The sequence below is a fragment of the Opisthocomus hoazin genome, chromosome 9 (assembly GCF_030867145.1).
Source record: "Opisthocomus hoazin isolate bOpiHoa1 chromosome 9, bOpiHoa1.hap1, whole genome shotgun sequence".
Classification (NCBI taxonomy): Eukaryota; Metazoa; Chordata; class Aves; order Opisthocomiformes; family Opisthocomidae; genus Opisthocomus; species Opisthocomus hoazin.
Window position 1 is genome coordinate 18,465,338 of NC_134422.1, and position 18,519 is coordinate 18,483,856.

Consider the following 18,519-nt stretch of genomic DNA (forward strand, 5'->3'; position numbering starts at 1 on the left):
GGCTCCGGTTTCCCTGTCGGAGGCAGATGCTTTCGCAGCCCCGTCCCTCCTCCTCCTCCTTCTCCGGAGCAGCCTCCGCGTCGCGCTCCGGCAGCCCGGAGGTGCCTGCCCAGCCCCAGCCCAGCCCCGCCGGCCCCGGTGCCCGCCCGGCCCGGCCCGGCGGAGGCAGGCAGCGGGCGCCCACCCGGCCGGACCCCCACGGCTGCCCGGCTCCCCGCGGGGGGCGCGGAGGGGGCTCGGCGCTCCCCCCAGCCCTGGCAGGATGCTGCCTTCCTCCCGGACCCAGCTGGGGCTCTTCTTCATCCTCCTCTGCCCCGCCAACATCATCGGGCTCTGGTGGTGAGTAGGACGTGGCGGGGTAGGTGCCAGGAGGGCGCGCAGGGTCCCTCCGTCTCCGGGGATGGTCCCCCCACCCCAGTCTGGGGACAACAGAGTCCCCTGCACCCAGGGTGCCCCTTGGGTGCGGACCGCTGCTCTCCGGCCAGGCGGATCCAGATCGGGGCTGTCCCCATGCTGTGGGGGTTCAGGCACAAGAGAGCCCTGGGGACAGCAGGCTGGGGGTCCCCCAGGGGTATGGGGCATCCAGGTCCCGTGGAGAGAGCTGCAGCCTGCCTCCCCACGCCCCAAGCCAGCAGCTTGGGAGGGTTGTATGCCTGAGGGGTGAGGAAGGGGGGGCAGGGGCCTCCAGACCCCTCCAATAAGTCAATTTTAATTAAAAACCCGAGGGTCCCTATGGTGTCCCCTTTTGAGCGGTGGCCTGGATGTGGCGGGGACAAAACCCCTGTTTGTAGTGGTGCCTTCATCAAAGGCAGAGACGGTGCTGTGCAGGATACCGGAGGGGGTGGGGGATTCATTACAGGCGCAGAGCTGGGACCCAGCCTTGGAAAGCCCAGGTATCTGTCGAAACATGAACTATTTAAATCTATTAAGAATTTCACCCAGCCTGTCTTTATCCGGTTTTAAGTGCTTAGATTCCAGCTCCCCGGCGTGCCGTCCGGGCTATCATTCATTATCTGCGGCTATTCGTCTCCACATTGTCACACTCTTTTGACCCCTAAAATAAAGCTCTCCGTAAGCCTTTCCCCTCCCGGTCCCCCCCCCTGCCCGCCCGTGATTTATTCTGCAGCTTCACCTCCTTTGCTAGCCCTGGCTTCAAGGGCGCAGGGCAGAAGAAGGAGCCTGGGTGGGTATAAATGGTGCTGTTACGGTCAGTTGTACTCCAGCTGAGAGTCTGGCCGCACAGCCAAAGCGCTCCGTTTATTGCCGGGAAAGGGGCTGATGTGGATCTGAGAGGGGCTTGCCTTGGGCTCTTTGCTAGAGGAGGGGAGAGCGAGGGAGGATGAGCCCTGGCCGGGACAGGGTGCGTACCGAGGGTGCCCCTGCTCCTCACTACCCGCTTCGGGGTAGCTGCGCCATCCCGGGGCACAGTCCCTCCAGCTTCCTGAGAGCTGTGTTTTTCCCCTGGCTAATTCTCAGGTCGCTGCTCCGCACACACAACTGTCCCATCAGCTCTCCCCGCTTTCTCTGCCCTATCCTCATCAGCACCCACCCAGTGAGCCCTCACCCCCAAGCTCCTGCCCTGAGCCCCAGCTCCAGGGTCATTGGTGCCGTCCTGCCCGTGGCTGGAGCAGGCGGGGGTGAAGCGGGAGCTCACTTTGCATTCAGTTCAGAGACAGGCAGACAGCACCAGCAAGGGCAGGGTGCTGGGGTACCGCTGCCCTCCACCCCGGCTTCTCCGAGCTGCGTCTCGCTGCCGAGCCTGGGTTCCTGCTGGTGCCGTGACCATGCCGTGCGTGTGCTGGCAGCGCCAGCTTGGGGAGATTAGCAGGATTTGGCAGAGGAGGGCAAGGGGTCAAACTTGCTTTTTCTTCTCTTAAAAAAGAAGAAGAAAAGGAATCTTTAATTTAAGAATAATAACGCGGCTGCACACAGCGCAGCCGAATGCGCCGGGCAGTGGAGCGGCCGCAGGGGGATCACCAGCACGCACTCTGCTCTGCTCCGGAGCCCGGAGCCAGCGAGCTGGGAGGAGGTGATGTGTGGATGAGGCCACCAGCACCACCAAACGGACACACCAGGCTTCGCGGGACAGGGCACCGGAGCAGCTGGCTGGTTCACGAGCTGCTTCCCCCAAAGCTTGGGATCTCCAGCCCCCAGCTGAGATAATCCCTCATTTCCAGGGAGCTCTTCCCATGCAGGGGAGGGAGGTCCAGGTGCTGCCCGGCCCTTTGAGCCAGCTCAAGATGGGCATCTTCCCACGCGCCTGCTCCCAGTATCCGTTCCCTCTCCCGGGTCTGGGTAGCACCGGTGCCTGTGGGTTTTGCTTTTAGTGAGGAGGGGTTCAGGGGTGCAACCATGAGTTGTGTCAGGGCTCCTGGAAGCTCCAGGGCTGGTGGCATTGGTAGAGCTGTTCCTTGCAGTCCCTGTCACCGATGCCTAGGGACCTTGATGGCATGCCTTCGCGCCTGTGGGTGCTTAGCCAAGGGGGCGTGTTCCCCTGGGCAGGAAAGGAAGGTCTTTACCCCATCCCCATCCCCCTCCTGGGTGCATTGGCTGTGCAGTGGAGACGGGGAGGGACAGGGGCTGCCGCTTGAGGCATTTTTTCCCCACTCTGGTGGCAAACTGTTCTGTGAGAGTGACGCAGTGGGGTGCAGAAGGACTGGGTCCTGGTGGGAACAAACCTCAGCCCAGGCACACAGCAGGGCTTGGCCACTTGTGGGTGATAACGGAGCCCACTGGGATCCTGGCAGACAGCTGCATCTACAGAGAAAGGTTTGGGTGCGATATCAGAGAAGTGACATCATGCTGATGACATTGTAGCATGAGAAAGAGCATCCTCATTGTGGTGGGATGTCCCCAGAGGGCTCACTGAAGATACAGTCACCCTCACCCTGTACTCTCTGTGCCCCTGTGTCTAAGGAGAGGCAGAGGGACAGGGGATGGGCAGACACACAGACCTTTCCGTGGTGGAGGGGAGCAGGCTGTGGTCAGCGCCGATGGGGAAGATGTGCCACTCAGGTGCTGCCAGTCCCTCGGTTAGTGCCAGGGTGCAGGGAACAGACTCTTCTTCCCACCAGCCCTGTGAATTGTCTTTCTTCCTCCTCCCTTCATCTTCTCATGTTTCTTACCCGGCTGCTTGTGCAACAGCGATTTCTTTCTGAGCAGGACAGGTAGGGACTGCCTGGGGCTCTTGGGCTGGTCCAGAGGGTGCAGGCATACGGGGTGGGCAAACCTGGTGTCTCAGGAGCCCTGGGCAGGTTCAGGGCAGGATTTCAGCTGAGCTGGTTTATGGTTGGGCTGTACTTGCAGGGATGGCAACACTGTGGGGATGGGGGCGAGCAAAGCCAGGCTTCTCCAGTGCCCCAACGCCCATCGGCTCTCCGTGGGCACCGCTGAGGGCAGTCAGGAGGTAGAAGAGAGAGCAAGGGGAAAACCATTGCAGGTGGGATGTGCTCCACTCCAGCTGTGGGTCTGAGGGGGCTGGAGGGATGGACACCTGCCCTGCATCCCCTTCCCACATATGCCCACGGGCAGTGCGTCTCCAGGTCTTCATGGGGCTCCTCCAGATGCCAGCTTAGGGAGGACCTGTCCACCAGGACCCATAGCTGCACCCTGCTCGAGAGGGACCCTGCTCCATGCCCCCTGAAGCCACGCACCCCTGGGTGGGTTTCATGAGCTGGTGGCCTCCCCTACTCGTCCACTGTGCTGACCAGCACCCACGCCATGTGGAGCCTGTAAGTGCAGGGTGCTGGGCTGTAGGGCCCTGCCTGTGTGCCTTGGGGTGACCATCGTGAGTCATCCCCCGGGCTTGCTGACCCACACCCACCACCCCACAGCCCACGGTCCCCCACGGTGCCCGGCAGGCTGGGCTGCCTGGCCATACCAGGCATGCCCTCACCCCAGAGCAGTGCCATGTGGGCAGCAAAGCAACCCCCAGTGCGGGAGCCCCTGCCCGATGGCATCTCCCTGTGGACCTTCTGGTGCAGCCACTGACCCGCTGGGTTGGTTTTTTTTGTGCTCTTTGATTTGGCGCTGGCTCCAGAATTTGGCTACTTGTGTTCTTCCCCAAAGGCAACTGAGCTTTATCCATGCCATCCCTCATCCCTGCTCCTGGTCACCTCTACTCTCCTGTGGTGACACCCAGGCTGCCCATCTCTGCCATGTGCATGCCCCAAGCTGGAGGTCTCAGCTGGGCTTTGCATCAGAGGCTTGACCCCTTCAAATCCCCTCCTTCTGCAGGAGGGTGCTAGGCAGAGCTGGGCACACCTCGATATTTGCTCAGGCTGTACAGGGGTTCTTGCTGCCACTCCAGCTCCAGCCTCCACCAGCGCCCAGAGGAAGGACACAGTGACCAGGGGTGGGTGGACCACTTTCTTCTCATCCCTGCTCTTCCAGGGCTTGGGCATGGCTTCAGGGCCAGCACGCCTGCGGGCGCGTGCTCCCTCCATCCCACCCAGTACCCGCAGCACAAGCTCGGGCAGCTCCTGCCCGCCAGCGCCCGGCCTCAGCGTGACTGCAGCTGGTGGGTCCGTGGGTTGACACCATGCCTCGCCAAAGCCTCACTCCTTTGGGTGGCATCCCACCTATTGGCATCCCATCCTTGCTGGGGAGGTGTGAGGAGGAGGAGGGCAGGGAATGGGGTCCCCCTGCTTGCCTCGACCCTTGGCACATCCCGCTCCCTGGGTGACCCCGGTGCTGCTCAGCAGTGGAGCCCCGGCCGTGCCCCCCAGGGCAGTGACTTGCTGCTTACTCACTCCCCCCGTGCTCTTGCTGCTCTGCTTTCCACACCCCGCTGCCCCGGTTAGTAACCCCACTCCAGCAGCACCCACGCACTGCCCTGGGTGAGGGGCCGGGCACCCACTGCACTCCTGCCTGGGGTGAAGGGAAGCCAGACGGGTGAAAATTCATGTGTGTGTCACCTCCTTGCCCTGCTTGCACAGCTTGGAGAGAGATGCGCCCGGTGGCAGGCATGGGGCGAAGCTCCCACAGGGTCCGATCTCCTTGCAGGGCTGTCACTGAGTGGGAGTCCAGTGGTTGGGATGCGGGGTGACCCGTCCCCTCAGCAATGGAGCTCAGCTCTCCAGGGCTGGTGTCCTGCAGCTTTCGCCTCTCCAAACAGGTGAAGAAAGCTTGGGGCCATGAGCTGGGCACCCTGGCATCCTACGTCCTCCTCCTGAAGGTATCCAGGGGCTGGTTTGGAGACCTGGGTGCAAGGCGAGCTGTACAGGAGCGCCCAGGCCGCAGCGCTCGGTGGATGCAGACCCGGACAGTCCCTCATGGAGCTGGCATGGCACAACCACCACCTCCTTCAGGGTTTTAGGGCCATCAGGACCAAAGGAGGTGTTTTTCCATCCGAGGTGCCGGTGCTGTTTGTGAAGGCCAACCATCCTCTTCCTCTCCACTGGCTCCCTGCAAACCAGGACATCACTGGGTCCCCTTCATCATGGTCCGTTGGCAGGGGCCTGGAGAAACCCTGCTCCACACCATGCCCATGTCCAAGGGGGAGGTGAGGACTTGTGCCAGCCTCCATGCTTTGTAATCTTGGCTGGGAACCAAACTGGGACATATTGGAAGCTCCGTGACCCTGAGCTGAGCTGGAAAAGCTGGCAATTATGGCTCTTAGGAGCCTGGCTCTGTCACAGCGGGGACTGCATCCAGGGTCGCATCAGAAGCCCCAGCGACTCCTGTTTCCCATTCAACACCAGGAGCAGGTTCTGGCTGCATCTCTGGCAGCTGAAGGGCAGAGAGCAGCAGCTTGGCTGCGGGTTGCAGCTCCTCTTCCGTGCCTCAGTTTCCCCCTTCATCAACGGGGGGTTTTTCCCTCACACGGGGGTGCTGGGAATCATGGCGGAAAGCGGAGCTCATCATCCCGGCTCCTCTCCGGGCGAGGCGGCAGCCACCCGTCGGCAGTTTCGGCAGCGAGCGAGGGGTGCTGGGGGTCAGGCGGGAGGGATGCTGCCGGGTGGGAGGCGGCGGGGGGCCGGGGTGCTGGGCTGGCGACCCGGTTCCTTCACCAGGGCAGGGGGAGGAGTGCCCGGCGGCAGAGGTGTGGCACCTTAATTGTAGATGCGGGAGGCCTTGGAGCAGGACAAGCTCAGGCAGATCTGGGCCCCGCGCCGGAGCCCTTGCCAAAGCGGTAGCAGTTTGGCAGCATTTTTCTTGCCCTTGTCTCCCCCCGCCCCCCCAAACCCTCCAAAGCAAAACAGCTCTCAGGCTCCCGGCACCCTCCCCGCACCAGAAAGCGGAGCCCAGCGGAAATTAATATCGCGCCGGACTTAGGCAGCCCACCCCACGCCTTGTCGGCACGGCCGGCGAGCTCCCGCGTGCTCCCACCGGCTTCGCCGCCGCCCGGGCCATGGGTGGGGACCCCCACAGTGCCGACGAGCCGCCCGCCGCCCCCCGGCCCCGCGGGGCTGAGCTCTTCTTCCCGGCCTGATCCGGTGGGCCGGGGTGAGCCACAGTTCAGCATTTGATCTGATGGCCCCGGGGGTTGGCGCATCATTTTTATATGAGTACAAAGAGTCGTCTCTTAATGAAAGTCCCATCCCGGCTCCCCTTCTTCCCCACCCTGCCGGAGCAGGCAGCCAAACCTCTGCCGTCCTTTTGGGGATGCTTCCCCAGCTGCCCCATCCACTTGCAGGGGTACCCGTACGTCAAACAGCGGGATGCCCATGCAATTGAAACTGGGTGGTGAGGAGAGAAGGGAGAGGGGTGCTCCCCAGCAGCGGTGTGGGCTGGCCTCAGTTTCCCTGCTGGTGGTCACCTTTCTAGGCTGAACCTCTCGGTTAAGCTGTTTAACCCGTTAAACCTTCAGCCAAAGCATAAGGGCTGCTTTTCCAGGCTGCGCGAAGGCGCACGCCCTCCCTAATCCCAGCTGGGGTTTGGTGGGTAGGAGATGGTGGCATCTTGGGAGCCTGGTGCAGGGCAGGGGGACCTTGGCAGAACCTCAGGCTTCAAACAAGGGGCTCGAGGTGGGGGGTTTGCACCGAAGGCAGGATGGCAAGTGAAGTCCTGCAGCCTGGTGTCCCAAACACAGCCCCCCAACTGCGTGAGAGCGAAAAGCAAACCCAGAACATAGCTAAACACCGAGATTCAGCTTGTGATTTTCAAGCCCCCAGGGCTTGGCCACACTATAAAGCTCTGGGTTTGGAAGCTGCTGCGCAGCCGGTGCTCCCCAGAGAGCGGGGCTGCCGGCAGCACGGGCTGCCCCGGCACTGCTCCCCAGGGGACCCCAGGGGATGTGGCCTCATGCTCCTCGTGCATCCCCAAGTGCTGAGGGATGCTGAGCCCAGCCCTGGGGTCCTGTGGGCATCCCCAGCCAGGAAAACCATGTCGTCGAGCAGGACCCACTCTGAGCCCACGGGAGCAGCGCTGGAGGCAAGGGGGGCTGAGTGGAGCTGTGTTTGGGGCGCGCAAAATTTGGGTGGCTCACGGCCACGCGGTCTCCATGTGGCGGGACGGGTGGTGTGGGCGGGAGGCTGTCAGCGCGGCGTGCCTGTCCGCTGCCCGCTGCGGCTCCGGCGTTGCCCGCGGCAGAGCTGGAGCATCGCCTGCCCCGGCACGGGGCACGGCGCTGGCGGGCTGTGCAGCTGCACGAGCCGTGCCACGGCGGGCACCCCAGGCGAAATGTGTGGGGAAAGTACAGGAGTTTCTGTAGCCAGCAGCATGCCGGGGAGCGCGCTGTCGTGCTCAGACTTTGCCTCCCAGCCCAGAGAGCCAGGCATCTCGCTCCAGCTGTGCTGGCGAGGAGGAGCAGCCTCTGGCACGGGCCCAGCCGAGATTTGCCCTCCCTCGCTGGCATCGGCAGGGCTGGCGATGCCACCTGCATCCCTCCCTCGCTCTGCTCCCCCGGGGCCGGTGCCTGGGCTGGGGCAGGCGAGCATGGGAGCCTGGCCAGCAGCCAAGGGGCTTTATCTCCGGCAAGGTCACTCGGCTCGTCTCCCACAGGGTAAAGCAGCGAGCCCCCCCTGAGAGCACAGGCTGGGCTCCCCGCTGTGCCTACGGGGCTCTGGGAGCTGCAGCTGCACAGGGCATCAGTCACACCACAGTGGCAGGGCTGTGCCGGGTCAGTGACAGACCTGAAGAGCGGGTGCTGAACAGCACAGTGTCTCTGTCACTTCCCATAGTGGCCACCACCATCACCCTCAGGGATGTCCCCAAGGGCTTTGGGGTGGGGAGTGGCACGTGTGAGCATCCTCCAGCCAGTGCTGTAGCTGGGCATCTCCCCCATTCCCTGACTGGCTCGGCAAAGCAAGGTGTCCCCTGGGTGCTGGCATGCAGGGGACACCTTGCCTTCTGCCCTGCCCTCCCTGCATACCTCTCCCTGTCCCCTTGTCACCCAGGCTCAGCGATGAGCCGGCACCGTCCCTCTCCATCCCTGGGAGCAGGTCTGGCTGTGCCACCCTGGGTCCCCCCGTGGCTCGGGTGCTGGTTTTGCTCTGCTCGCTGTCCCTTCTGCAGGGCAGTGGGGAGTCCCCTGGTCATGGACCCCAACAGCATCTGCCGCAAGACGAAGCGGCTGGCGGGGAAGCAGGCAGAGCTGTGCCAGCTGGAGCCGGAGATTGTGCAGGAGGTGGCGAAGGGCACCAAGCTGGGAGTCCGGGAGTGCCAGTACCAATTCCGCTTCCGCCGCTGGAATTGCACCAGCCACAGCAAGTACTTCGGCAAGATCCTGCAGCAGGGTAAGGCCGGTGATTCCTTGGCTTCCCATCTCCCGAAAAGCAAACCATAGCCTCCAGCTGCCTGGCCACGCACCTCTCCAGGACTCCTGGAGCAGAGTCTGGGCGTGCAAACGTGTGTGTGTGCTTTGTGTGTGTGTGGAGGGGCTTGCTCAGAGCTCCCCAGCAGTCACGCTGAGGTTTTACTGCCGGGACATGTCTCCCCGTGTTGTAATGAAGCAATTACCGATGCTCCCAGACAGCACGGGACTTCACAAAGCCCAAGAATGCACCCTCGTCTGGCAGTGATTTACGGCTCCCCCCGGGACCCCAGGGTGTGCTGGGGGAAGGGGCCTGGGTGGGAGGCAGCGTGCAGTTGCTGGGAGCTGCCCCTCGCCCCATGGGTGCCCTGCAACCCCCTCCTCCTGCCCTTGGAGGCAGCGGAGGAGTGCTCACCCCCCAGCCCTGCATCCCTGGGTGGGCACCCTGAAGTCACCCCGAGGGGACAGAGGTCGGGTGGCAGGGAGGGATGGGCAGGTCCTGGCCAGGCAGATGCAGTGGTCCAAGCCCAGCCCTGCTGCATCAAAGCCAGAGCAGGGGCAGAGTGAGCGGGCACCCGTGAGTCTGTAAGGGACGGGAAAGCCCTGCCATGCTCCCAGGCAGAGGGGCTGGGGTGGGTAGGGAAGGGGGGGATGCTCAAAGCACCTCGGGCTGGTGCTGAGGTTCTGAGCTTAGTCCTGCCCCTGTTCCCACGTTGGTCCTTGTGCCGGCGGGGGGGGACAAGAAGATGCCGGAGCAAGCCCTAGTCTCCTCAACCGTGACATCTCCCACCAGTGCATCCACTGGGCCACGGCAGAGTGGGCAAGCCCGTGGGCCCTGCAAGGGAGTCGGGATGGCAGTGCATCAGTATCAAAGGTTTGCTCTTTTCCTCCTCCCCGGAGGCACTGGCAAGGGCAGAGCATGGTGGGCATCCAGCGGCTGCAGGGCGGGCAGGGGACAGAGGTGGGGCCCCGAGGCAGACAAAGGCCTGTGGTGGGGAGACAGGTTCATTTAAGGAACAGATTTGCAAGTGTTCCCCCCAACACAGGAAGGTGTATTGAGTCAGGAGGCAGAGAGCCAGGGTGTGCAGGGTCACTCCTGCCTCTGGAGTCACCTGTCTTCACGCTGTCCTGGCAGAGAGCCAGGTGGGACCTCTGCCAGGCTGGGATCTGGTCTGGAAGAAGGATGGTGCCGGGATGCCAGGTCCAGTCTGGGTAGCAAGGGGGTGATGCTGGCGGATGAGCTGTCAGGTACCTGGGCATGGGGATGCTGAAGGAGCCACCGCGCTCTGTTTGGCCCAGCCTTGCTGCCAGGGCAGTGGAGATGAGCGATGTGCTGGGGACAGTGGTGAGTTTGGGAGCCCCTGGCGCTCTGAGGACGTGGGATGTCCCAGCTAGAGGTGTGGAGGTTCCCAGGGCTGCATCACGGGTGTCAGAAGCAGAGTGCTCACCCCGTGCTGAGAGATGCCGGCAGGCACTGACCTCTCCGTAAGCCTGCAGGGACTTCACAAGCCATCCCAGCGTTTTGGGGTTCCCAGATGCCATCCAACGGCCTGCTCTTCCTGAGGACGCTGCAGCGAGCTCCGGTTCCCGTCCGTGGCCTCCCCAGCGCAGTCACGGCCGTCCCCGCATCCCTCCCTCTGCCTGTGCCAGGCGCAGCGTGCCAGGGCAGGCCGGCGTGGGGCAGCCACGCGTCTGGAGGAGCTGTCAGAGGAGCAGCATCCCAGAGCCCCGGACGGCAGCGTGGCACGGGGACCTCTGCCAGCAGCTGGCTGCCCAGCGAGGGCTCTGCCAGCCCCAGGCGGGAGCCAGCTGTTGTGTGGCTTTGGGGGGCAGGAGGGCTGGGGCAGGGGACACCCGTCCCTGGGGTGGCACTGCTGGCAAGGCACCGGTGCGCCCAGTTCCTACCAGCACCAGCGGGAATCAGGTGCCATGTGGAGCCGGTGCCCAGGAGCCCCTCTTCCCACAGCCCCCCCAGGTCAGCATGCTGGAGGTGGAGGGATGGGGCACCCCTCAAAACACACCGTCCCCTCTGTCCCCACACCCCAGGCACCCGCTGTGTGTCACCACACTGGGCCAGCCCTGCCCTGGCATTCGGGTTCACCTGGCACAGGGATGGGGGGAGCGCGGGAGCCCCCCGAGCAGGGCGCTGCACCCCCACTGCCAGAATCCCCCGCTGGCTGCGGCTGCGAGCGGCAGGTCCGGGCAGGGGAAGGATGCTTGGAATTCGTGTCCCGGAGCAGAGAGAGACAGGAGCAAATACTAATAATAAATAATCCTGCGGGGTGGAGGCTGTGCCGGCGGAGGGAGGGGGGCAGGCTGCATCCTGTGGCAAAGCGGGTATGGGGGGGGAGCAGGCAGCAAAGCTTCGTCGCTGCCACCTCACAGAGGGGTGAGTGGCACCCGCCTTGTCCCTTGCTGCACTTCTCTCCAGGTGCCAGCTTGCATCTGGGGATGGGATTTTTACTGCTTGTGGGGACATTGCAGGGTGGTGTGAGGAAGCTGTGGGTACCACCCGGTCACCTGGGACCCCCTGCCTGCAGCCATCACCAGCTCACTGAGCTCCCCTCTTTTCTGTGGGGCAGCACCCACCCTTGCAAGGGGAGGCAGGGGGTTTGTTGTCCCTCGGACCCTACAGCGGGAGTGGAGGATTGCCGGCAGGGCCTGACCATCCCTCAAATTCTGCATATCTGCTTGCAAGAGCCAGCTCCTGCCCCAGGCAGCCTGCTCTGGGGTGGGTGCAGCCCCTGGGGAACAGCACAGAGGAAGGGGGAGAAGGGGAGGTCCGAGCACCCATGGGGTGCTGGCGGGGGGATGCTTCGCTTGCAGAATCTTTGGCAGAGCTGACACTGCATCCCAGCCCTGACTGTTCCCCTGCAGATATCCGGGAGACAGCCTTCGTGTACGCCATCACGGCAGCCGGGGTGAGCCATGCCATCACGCAGGCCTGCAGCATGGGCGAGCTGCTGCAGTGCGGCTGCGAGCTGACGCGGAGCCGGGCTCCCCCCTCGCCCACAGCGGGTCCAGGCACTGAGGGCACGGCCTGGGAGTGGGGGGGCTGCGGGGACGACGTGCAGTTCGGCTACGAGAAATCCCAGCAGTTCATGGATGCCAAGAGCAAGAAAGGCAAAAATGACATCCGAGCTCTTATCGACCTGCACAACAACGAAGCCGGGCGCTTGGTAAGGCCCCCACACTCCTTGCCCTCCTCCACCCCCTGTGCCCCTACCCAGCTCAACCCTCCACCTTTGCCTCCTCCAAGTCATGTACCCGCTCCAACTTTGGGTGAAATACGGACTAATGTCTTTCTGGAGACCTTTGCAGGTGCTTTGAACCTCCCCTGTCTGCACCCCCTCCTCCCAGCACCCTCCCCTGGGCCAGGGCAGCACCAAGAGGCAGGGTTTTGGCTGGGGGTGCTGGGCAGGGAGGCAGGGGACCGGGGGCTGAGCATCGCCGTCTCTTCCCCAGGCGGTGCGCAGCTACATGAGGACAGAGTGCAAATGCCACGGGCTGTCGGGCTCCTGCACCCTGCGGACCTGCTGGCGGAAGATGCCCCATTTCCGCGAGGTGGGGGACCGCCTGCTCGAGCGCTTCAACGGGGCTTTCAAGGTGATGGGGGGCAACGACGGGAAAACCCTCATCCCCGTGGGCGACAACATCAAACCCCCCGACAAGCAGGACCTCATCTATTCGGCCGACTCGCCCGATTTCTGCTCGGCTAACCGTAAGACGGGCTCGCTGGGCACCCGGGGCCGTGTCTGCAACAGCACGGCCATGGACACGAGCGGGTGTGACCTGCTGTGCTGCGGGCGAGGGCACCGGGACGAGACGGTGGTGCTGGAGGAGAACTGCCTTTGCCGGTTCCACTGGTGCTGCGTGGTGCAGTGCCGCAAGTGCTCTGTCCGTCAGGAGCTCAGCCTCTGCGTCTGACAGCCTGGTGTCGGGCAAGGACAACTCGGGGGGCCACCCCCAGGCTCACTCTGCAGCTCCCCCCCAGGACAGACACAGGCTGAGCCGGTGGCAGGGATGGAGGGGGTGAGCCCAGCTCTGCACCCTGGAGAGTCCCGGCTTCCCCGAGGGACAGCATGGGGCTGCCTGGCGCTGAGGACTGCGGGTGCAGGGCTTCCACTAATAAAGCTATTTAAAGCCGGTGTGCCGCAGCGCTTCCTGGGGAGGGCTGGGAAGCACGGACCTCTGTGCCAGGAAGGCACCAGCCGGAGAGCCGTCCTGCCCCGGCCGTGCGTCCCGATCAGCCAGACCCCCTCCAGCCTCCCGTCCGTGCTGGCTGTGCTGGGACCCATGGCAGAGCCCCGCTCACTTGTCACGCACTCTGCTATTCTCTGCTGTTATAGAGCCAGCGGATGAGTGTGGGTGAGGGCGAGCACTCTCCTGCCCTGCTCCGCAGCCCCCAGGCTGGGTGGGCGCTCTCCTCCCATCATCCATGGCCACCACCGCTTGGAGATACCAGTCTGTGTCCTGCCATCACCTGACCTGGAATATTTGCGATGAACGGCAGTCCGCGGTCCCCTCCGCTCACCCCTTACCCAGGACATATGGCTAGCAGCCCCGACACCGTGATGGTGGGCTGTGAGTTTCCTGAAGCTGTCCTCTCTTCTTTTTGCTCCATCTTCCGCCGCCATCGCTGCAGTCCCTGCCACGAGGCCTGGCATGGAGAAGCCCTGCACGGCGCTGGCACCGCTGGCTCGGTGGCATGCGAGGCATTCGCTTGGCCTGCCGTCGGGCACGTGCAGCCTCACCTGGCCGGCACGGTGCCAGGCGTGTCTTGGTAACCTGATAAGCCTGTGCCTTTCGTGGGCAAACACGGGGCGAGGAGCAGCCCACCTGGCTGCCCGGCTGGGCAGGCTGCCATCCCTCTGCTCCAGAAGCTCCGAGGGTCTCCCATGCTGCAGGGAACTCGCAGGAGCTGGTTTCTCCAGCCTTCCCCAGCTTGGGAGTTTAGGTGGCTTCGGAGGGGAACTGCTTGGCTGGCAGTGCCACACTGGGCAGAGGAGCCCCCGAGGGGTGTCAGCAGAGCCAGAGCCTGAGCAGAGAGGTTTGTGCTCCCATGCCAGACCTCCACGCTGTAGCAGAGCAGGGCATGACAGCTTTGCCCATCCACACCTTTGCAGAAGGGCTACTGGGGCTCTCAGCCCTGCGCGCTGGGTGCTGCCATGCTGCAAGGCAAGGGGAGGAGCACCACGGTGATGCCCACCAGCGGGTCGCTCCTCACCCGCCCTGCGCAGCCAGTGGGGAAGGGCAGGGGAAGCAGGGTGCTGGTGACCCATTTAACTTGGCCCAGCGAGCGCTGGGGCGGGAGCCTCTAAATCTGTCAGCTGCAGCTTTGCAGCTGGAAATTCCCTCCTGGCTTGCCCACAGCGGTGCTGGGAGACAGGAGGCACACGGGGCTCCCGGGAACTCCCTGCCACGCGCCCGCCCGTGACAACACATGGCTGGGCGTGAGCGGGGCTGGGTGGGTGCGGGTGAAGGTACCTGTGCATGCAGGCAGCTCGGTGTGTGTACATGTGCAGGTAACACGTCTCTGCGTGTTCATGACCATGCGTGTGCATGTGAGCTTGCGTGCACACCCATCATGGCGTATGTGAGCCCCTCGTGGGTGTGCAGACAAGCTGGCCTGTGTGTCTTCATGCATGTCGATGAATACAGGGCAAACTGTCAGTGTGTGTGTGCCGGTGACACCGTCCCCGTGTGTGCCTGTGAGGCAGCATGTTTGTTTGCACATGTCTTGCCGTGTTTGTGCAGGTGTGTCTGGGATGGGGAGGACATGCGTGGGTGCAGGGGAGCTGCAGAGGTGCAGGGTCTGTGTGCTGGGAGATGCGGGGACCCATTTCGTAGGCTGAGCAGGTTCCTTTGCATTAGAAACACCGGAGAACACCTCAAGCCCTGGGCTGCCCATTAGGGCAGCTCAGTTCAGGCAGGACCTGCGAAACTTGCTCTCCCCTGGAGCCATCCCAGGGGATTTTGAATGGATTTTCAATCTCTCTGTGAGATGTCAGAGTGCATGGGTTGAGCCTGGTAGAGCTCCATCCCAGCTCTGACCTTCAGCAAGGTCCTTCTCTGGAGCCTGCCTTAGTTTCCCCACAACAGGTTGCCTTTCATGGACATGGCTCTGGAGGTCTGTGTCATGGATAAACCCTTGCGAAGACAGGTAGTTCTTGTGAGCAGGGGATCTGACCCGTGTTCTCTCTGCCATTGCCCCAGATCACAGCTTCTGAAGGATGGAGAACACAAAAGCCAAAAATGTGGAGGGGGAACAAGCTGGAAAATGGAGCTAGCGCAGGAGCAAGGGGTTGTCATCTGGTGAGAGGAACACGGCCACTGGTTGTGGGGTGACTCCACTGCACCTCCAGGATATCTCCAAGTGCCCTGCCCATCTGTGGAGGAGTGTTAGCTCTTGCGGGGGCTGCCAGCCCCCTGCCAATGCTCCCCTGTGGCCCTGAGCTGGCAGAGCCAAACCCATGCCCTTGGTAGCCAGGAGAGGCTCTGGCATTGGCGGGTGATATGGTAGCCAGGCAGGGTCTGGAGCTGGCCCAGTGGTCTGGAGAGCGCTGAACAGCCTGCAGAGTCCTCTAGCAATCTCCCAGCTCCCCAGCCCTCCAGCAGCCCCCCCAGCTCCTCAGACCTCCAGAAGCCCTCCAAGAGTTCCCCATCCACTCGGACTCCCATCCCAGACTTCTAGAATCACCCCAGCAGTCCCCAGGAACCCTCGTTCCCCTAGCACCCCCCCAGCTCCCAAGCAGTGCCCCGGGACACCCCCCCCCCCCCTCAGGTTCCTAGAAGTCCCCCAGCTCTCCACACCCTCAGGAGCCCGCTGAAACCCCGCAACAGCCCGCAGTTCCCAGCCCGGGGCGGGACCGCAGCATCCCCGCCGTCGCCGTAGCAACCCGGGATGCCGGGCGGGGCCACCGGCGGGGCTGCGGGCGGCCGCCAGGGGGAGCTGCGGCACGGGACGGTGTGGGCGGGGGCCGGGGGGGGCCTAGGGGGTTGCGGGAGGGAGATGGAGGGGTGCGTGGGGAGCATGGGGAGGGGGAGTAATGTGTACGGGTGGGCGTGTGCGTGGGAAGCACGGGGCAGTGCACGGCGGGGTGTGTGGGGGTTTGCGGGGGGGGGCGTGGGGATGTCCTGGAGTTTGCTTGGGGGGGAGGTTTATGGGAGGGCACGGTGGGGAGTCTGTAGGGGTGTGCGTGGGGGAATGCGCGTGGGGCTGCGGGAATGTGGGTGCGCACGGGGGCTCGTGGAGGTTCACGGGGGCGCGTGGGCGGCGGCGCTTGGGGAACTGTACGTGGGACTTGTGTGCATGGGGGTGTACGGGTATGGGGGGGTGGGATTGTACGTGGGAGGGAGCGCACAGGAGTGTGCCTGAGTATGTATGAGCCCCCCAATTCCCTCCCAAACCCAGATCTGGGGGGGCTGCTGTGAGCCAGGGGTGCACACGGGTGGCGGTGGGAGTGCCGCGTGTCACTGCGGAGTCCGAGGGAGTAGCTGTGCATGTGCGTGTGTAGCACAGATCTCTGGTGCTGGGCAGTTTACATTGCAAAACATGCAGGATCTTCCCAAGGGAAAAAAAGGAAGTTTATAGTATTTGGGTTTAAAAAAAAAAAAAAGGAATCCCAAACCTCTGTACACTAATGGCTTCATTTTATTTTTTTTTTCAAATGGGAAGAGCATGATTTTCCCTTCAATTGCCCAAGTTAAAAACAGCTGGACAGATTAATTCAATCAAACTTGGGAAAAAAAAAAATCCCTCTGGACTGAGACCAAAATCAGAATGTTTTTGCCAAAAAAAAGAAGCTTTTTAGGAAAGTTTGGAGTAACACAGATAAGCCTATGAGGGGAAGGCTGAGAAACCTGGACACCAGCTCAGCCGAGGCAAGACTCGGTCAGCAGCGCCTGAAACCTCCGACAAACCCCTTTCCCGTGGTTGCCGTCCCTCTGCCTGCTCATGGCTGGGTGCTGAGCAGGGGGCTGCCTGCCCCGCGGAGCTGGGTCCTGGCCAGAGCTCCTGCCTGCCCAGCCCCGCTCTCCCTGGAGGCCTCTATAAACTCTCCTTCTCCAGACTCTGCTGCTCCTTCCAGGGAGCTGCCGGTAACCGTCCTCTGTCCCCAGGCCAGGTCCCTGTGACAGACGTCACCGATGCAGCCATGGGGTCACATCCACCCTGCCCTGCCGAGGAGGGTCCGGCTCATCTCTGCCTGCCGTGGGGGCTCTGCTGACCCACCCCAGTCCCCCCGACCACGGCTGTGTCTGCCCTGGTGCGTGCGGTGGCTGGCTCTCCACGGCCTCGTTACTCGCCCTGTAATGAAGGCAGCGGCCACCCTCCATCTCTGGGGAGGGGGCTCTGACTATGCCTACCCCCGGAGCGGGGAGCTGTGGGAGAAGGGGCTGCTGAGGCGACTCCACGACCTGTTCACCCCTCCATGGGGACCAGCACCCTCCACCCACCTCCAGGGCCGTGCATCCCTCCCTGAGGGGGAGAGGTGCCCGGGGCAGCGCTGCACAGACGCGCTTGGCCAGTCCCGGTCCAGCCACCTCCCCACCGCCCCAGCCGGCAGGTTGGCCCTTTGGGGACTTGCTCTCCTTGCCAGAGGCAGTGCAAGGGCTGGAATCCCCCATCCCAGTCAAACCAGCACCCCAACCCCCCAGCCGGCTGTGCTGCCGCGGGGTGTCCCCCTGCGCGGCCAGTCCCTACGGTGTGGAGAAGGCAGCGTGGGTGGGGGCCTGCCCCAGCCCCAGCTTTTGAGGGTCCCAGGGGACGGTACCCACAGTGGGGCTTCAACCCTTTCCCTGCACCCTGCTACCACCGTGGCACCCACTGCCAGATGCTGGGAGGAGGATGAGGAAGGCAGCTCTGCCTCACTGCAAGGATGCTCCTGTGGATGGCTGGAGGCGGCTGGACCCTGCCTCTCTGCCCCGACGTGAAGGACAGTGTGGCTGAGTGCCGGCGCTGGGGCTGGCGTGCACCCGCTGCCCCGGGCCCTGCAGCACCCCAGCCCCGGGCAGCCAGGAGGACTGGCCGGGCCGGCCGGGCGCTTGGTCCTGAGTCACGGCGAGCAGACACGGGCAGGTCGCCGGGCGTGAGCCAGCGGGAGGGCAGCGATGCTGGGGGCTCCGGTGCTGCCGGGCTGGGGCAGCTTGGCACGGTGACTAACGCTGCTGCAAAAGGCAGGGTCACCCTGACCCCACGCCCAGCCCTGACTCACGCAGCCGTCGCTCCGGTCCCGTGGGTGCTGCCGGGCAGGGGAGCGAGGAGAGCCGTGCTGCAGGATGGAGAAGGCTGGATGAGTGGCCGGATGCACGGGCTCCCGACGAACCTCTCTCTCCTCCTCCTCCTCACTGGCTTGCATGCCCTGCTGCAAACTGCAAGCCACGCAGCTCCAGGTCCTGGTGTCATCAATCTGAGCATCTGTCCTGGTGCTTCTCCATCTCTGTTCATCCTCCCGCTCCATCAAGCTTTGGGGTTTCCCAGTGCTTCCCACTGCACCCTTGCTCTGCATTAGCAGAGCTGCTCTATCCTGCACAGACTGGCCGGACCTGGTGGTCTCGGGGGCCATCAGCCCCTCCAAGGCTGTGGCACAGCCAGGACTGTGCTTGGCTGGAGCAGGTTGGCCTCTCCCCGTGCTGTCCCTCAGTCCCACCCATGGGCCTGCAGTCAGTCTGTGAGATCAAGTGGGAGCAGCATGACAGAGCACAGTGACCTTGACCCCTGCCTTTCCCTACTGTGGGTCTCTAGGGGGTCATGAAAGCCCCAGAGAGGTGACCCACTGCTCCAAGGAGATGCCACAGACCCTCCATCCGGTGCTTATGAAAAC

The 18,519-nt window shown here is 63.5% G+C and overlaps 1 protein-coding gene across 1 annotated transcript; it reads left to right on the top strand.

Annotated features, from left to right (window-relative positions):
* Positions 1 to 262: 262 nt before the first annotated feature.
* Positions 263 to 12,622, top strand: WNT6 (Wnt family member 6). Its single transcript, XM_075430611.1, has 4 exons — positions 263 to 339; positions 8,458 to 8,678; positions 11,573 to 11,874; positions 12,161 to 12,622. The coding sequence occupies exons 1-4, from the start codon at positions 263 to 265 to the stop codon at positions 12,620 to 12,622; spliced, it is 1,062 nt and encodes a 353-aa protein (XP_075286726.1).
* Positions 12,623 to 18,519: the final 5,897 nt, after the last annotated feature.

Excerpts from the sequence above, each read along its gene's own strand:
- WNT6 (XM_075430611.1), top strand. The coding sequence starts at position 263 with ATGCTGCCTTCCTCCCGGACCCAGCTGGGGCTCTTCTTCATCCTCCTC. Across the intron at positions 8,679-11,572 it reads CGGCAAGATCCTGCAGCAGG|ATATCCGGGAGACAGCCTTC; the intron begins GTAAGGCCGGTG and ends GTTCCCCTGCAG. Across the intron at positions 11,875-12,160 it reads ACAACGAAGCCGGGCGCTTG|GCGGTGCGCAGCTACATGAG; the intron begins GTAAGGCCCCCA and ends TCTCTTCCCCAG.